Source organism: Penaeus monodon, chromosome 27 (assembly GCF_015228065.2).
Source record: "Penaeus monodon isolate SGIC_2016 chromosome 27, NSTDA_Pmon_1, whole genome shotgun sequence".
NCBI classification, from domain to species: domain Eukaryota; kingdom Metazoa; phylum Arthropoda; class Malacostraca; order Decapoda; family Penaeidae; genus Penaeus; species Penaeus monodon.
Genome location: NC_051412.1, coordinates 26,517,304 through 26,518,338, shown reverse-complemented (window position 1 = coordinate 26,518,338; position 1,035 = coordinate 26,517,304). Strand labels below are relative to the sequence as shown.

The window sequence follows — 1,035 nt, the reverse complement described above, 5'->3', positions numbered from 1 at the left end:
ATCACGTTTCTCAGGTATAATACTGACACTTCTTCACGGGTCGAAGTCCGACCAGGAGAGGGCTGGCTGCCGTCTGCCACGCCTCTCCTCCCACAGCCTCGAAGTACTGGCCTCTGTAGAAAATGACTTGGAAGCATCGCATGACTTAGGAAATAAGTTGCCTCCGGACCGAGACGGCGAGGAGACAAGCCGCTGCCGCTGACGCTGAGTGAGGAAAGGTTGGCTGCCGGTCCCGCGACTCGGAAGGAGCGGCCTCGGGCACGCGACGCCCGCCGGGGGAACGGCCTCGAGAGCTGAAGCCCTGCGGCCGAGGTTGGCATCGGGCGGGCTGCTCAGTCAGGGGCGCCCGTGGCCGTAGTGCTGGGGGCGGCCGCCTTGGCAGAGCTGCTGGACACGGCGGTGGACGTGACGGACGCCTGGAGGAAAAGGGCGGAGCGGTGGAGCGGGTGCTGGGGCGCCGCCAAGGAGGACCTCGAGGACGTCAGGCTCGGGGACGGCGAGCGAGGCTTGGCGGCGGCGCCCCGTCCGGGCTGCCTGGCCGCCAAGGGCAGCGTCAGGAGCGGCCTGGAGGCGCTGGAGAGCGGCGGTGTGGCCGCCACTGTGCCGAGCAGGGTCGGGTGCGAGCCCCGCGGCGACGTCTGCATTACGGAGAGGATCGGCCGCGGCGCCTGCTGCAGGTCGTGGGCCTGCGCGTGCGTTGGGTGCAGGTTACGGATGTGTCTGTTGAGGTTGCCCGCCTGGTTGGCCTGGTACGAGCAGTAGGGGCAGGCGTGGCGCCGCTCGCCCGTGTGCGTCAGCAGGTGGCGCCGCAGGAGGAAGCGCTGGTTGGTGCCCTGGAACATCTTGCCGCACACGCCGCACACGCTGCTGCCGCACGCGCCGCCCTCCTCCTGCAAAGCAACGGCTCGTTAGTCGCTACGCCCACGAGGGGGGGAGGGGGGTGAAGGGAATTGGGGGTGCCATGCCTGTGCTCTCGGCTGCCTCGAGCAACTGACGTTCGGCTGCGTGGCTTTTGTCTACGGCCATGAATGCTTT

At 68.2% G+C, this 1,035-nt stretch overlaps 1 protein-coding gene across 1 annotated transcript in view; it reads right to left on the bottom strand.

The window, feature by feature from the left end:
* LOC119590737 (broad-complex core protein isoforms 1/2/3/4/5-like) overlaps positions 1–1,035 on the bottom strand; it is a gene marked incomplete at its 5' end in the record, with an annotated part of 63,013 nt that continues 61,978 nt past the window's right edge. The window contains 1 exon segment of the mRNA XM_037939428.1: positions 1–890. Within this exon segment, the coding sequence (XP_037795356.1) occupies positions 333–890 (558 nt within the window).